This window comes from Penaeus monodon, chromosome 23 (assembly GCF_015228065.2).
Source record: "Penaeus monodon isolate SGIC_2016 chromosome 23, NSTDA_Pmon_1, whole genome shotgun sequence".
In the NCBI taxonomy this organism is placed as follows: Eukaryota; Metazoa; Arthropoda; class Malacostraca; order Decapoda; family Penaeidae; genus Penaeus; species Penaeus monodon.
In genome coordinates this window covers 15,375,705-15,376,758 of record NC_051408.1, presented here as the reverse complement: position 1 = coordinate 15,376,758, position 1,054 = coordinate 15,375,705, and the positions used below count along the sequence as shown (strand labels likewise).

The 1,054-nt window shown below is 47.3% G+C and overlaps 1 protein-coding gene across 1 annotated transcript in view; it reads right to left on the bottom strand.

The window, feature by feature from the left end:
* The window catches only part of LOC119588147 (twitchin-like), a gene marked incomplete in the record, with an annotated part of 124,648 nt that extends 123,987 nt beyond the window's left edge, over positions 1 to 661 (bottom strand). Inside the window, 1 exon segment of the mRNA XM_037936853.1 lies at positions 316 to 661. Within this exon segment, the coding sequence (XP_037792781.1) occupies positions 316 to 622 (307 nt within the window).
* Positions 662 to 1,054: the final 393 nt, after the last annotated feature.

Here is a 1,054-nt window from a genome sequence, read left to right as displayed (position 1 = left end):
AGTATATTGTCATTCTTCGAATGTCCGAGTTGTTAAATTTCTCGAGATGTATCACCGTGACTCCCACTGAGGCTGTCCTAGTCCTTTGAGGACCCTCCCTGAGATCCTTCCCAATCTCTCGAGAACCCCTATAGGTTCTGTCCAAATTCCTCGAAGTCCTAGAGACCCCCAAGTCCCTCCCCAGGAACCTCCCGACGTCCCACCCACCCGAGCGCGAGTCGCAGCCACGCGGCATACCAAGCTGGGTGGCGCGGCCTCTCCACCGCCTCAAGCCGGCAGGAGGAGAGTCGGCGGCCACTCGGACGCAATACTTACGACTGAAGTTAAGATTGATGGACGCCGACACCTCGCCATATTTGTTCTTGGCTTTGACCTTGTAAAGCCCGGCATCTTCCTCTTCCACATCGTCGAGAATCAACTGGACATCGTGAATGTTTTTCGACGTCTGTTTGACGGTGATCTTGATTCTGCGACTTTCCGTAACCTTCACGTCGCTTCGATACCACTCGATGTCCGGCTGCGGGGACGCCGACAGCTGACAGTCGAATATGAGTTTGTTGCCGTCATCCTCCTGACGGAGTTTCGGCTTCTTGGTAAAACTCGGGGCAAAATTTTCGCCCATTGCCCCTAGTTTCGGGGGCTCAAACACTCCAACCAGACGCTAAAGTCGATAATGCATCAAGAGATCTGAAAGGAGACGAGGGACCGTTAGTATAAATCGAGATACAACATGCGTATAAGTATTTATTGAGTCTTTAGAAAAAAATCTAGCAGTTGCAACAATTTGTCCTATTCAAGAAATGCAACCTTGACAACCGTTTTTAGCTAGAATATCTTAAGGATCACATTCTTTTTCTTGGCACGAATTTGTATTGTTCTTATATGAAAACAACAGATATCGCCACACTCGTTTTCATGTGTAACTTTCAGTACACATCGATAACATAAGCAGACACATGGCCAAATATGTCTCTGGCAAAGAATAGAAAGAATAATGCTAGTATATATAATTCTGCAGTCTTTCTCGCGTAATCTCAGAGCCAAAGTGGTACAG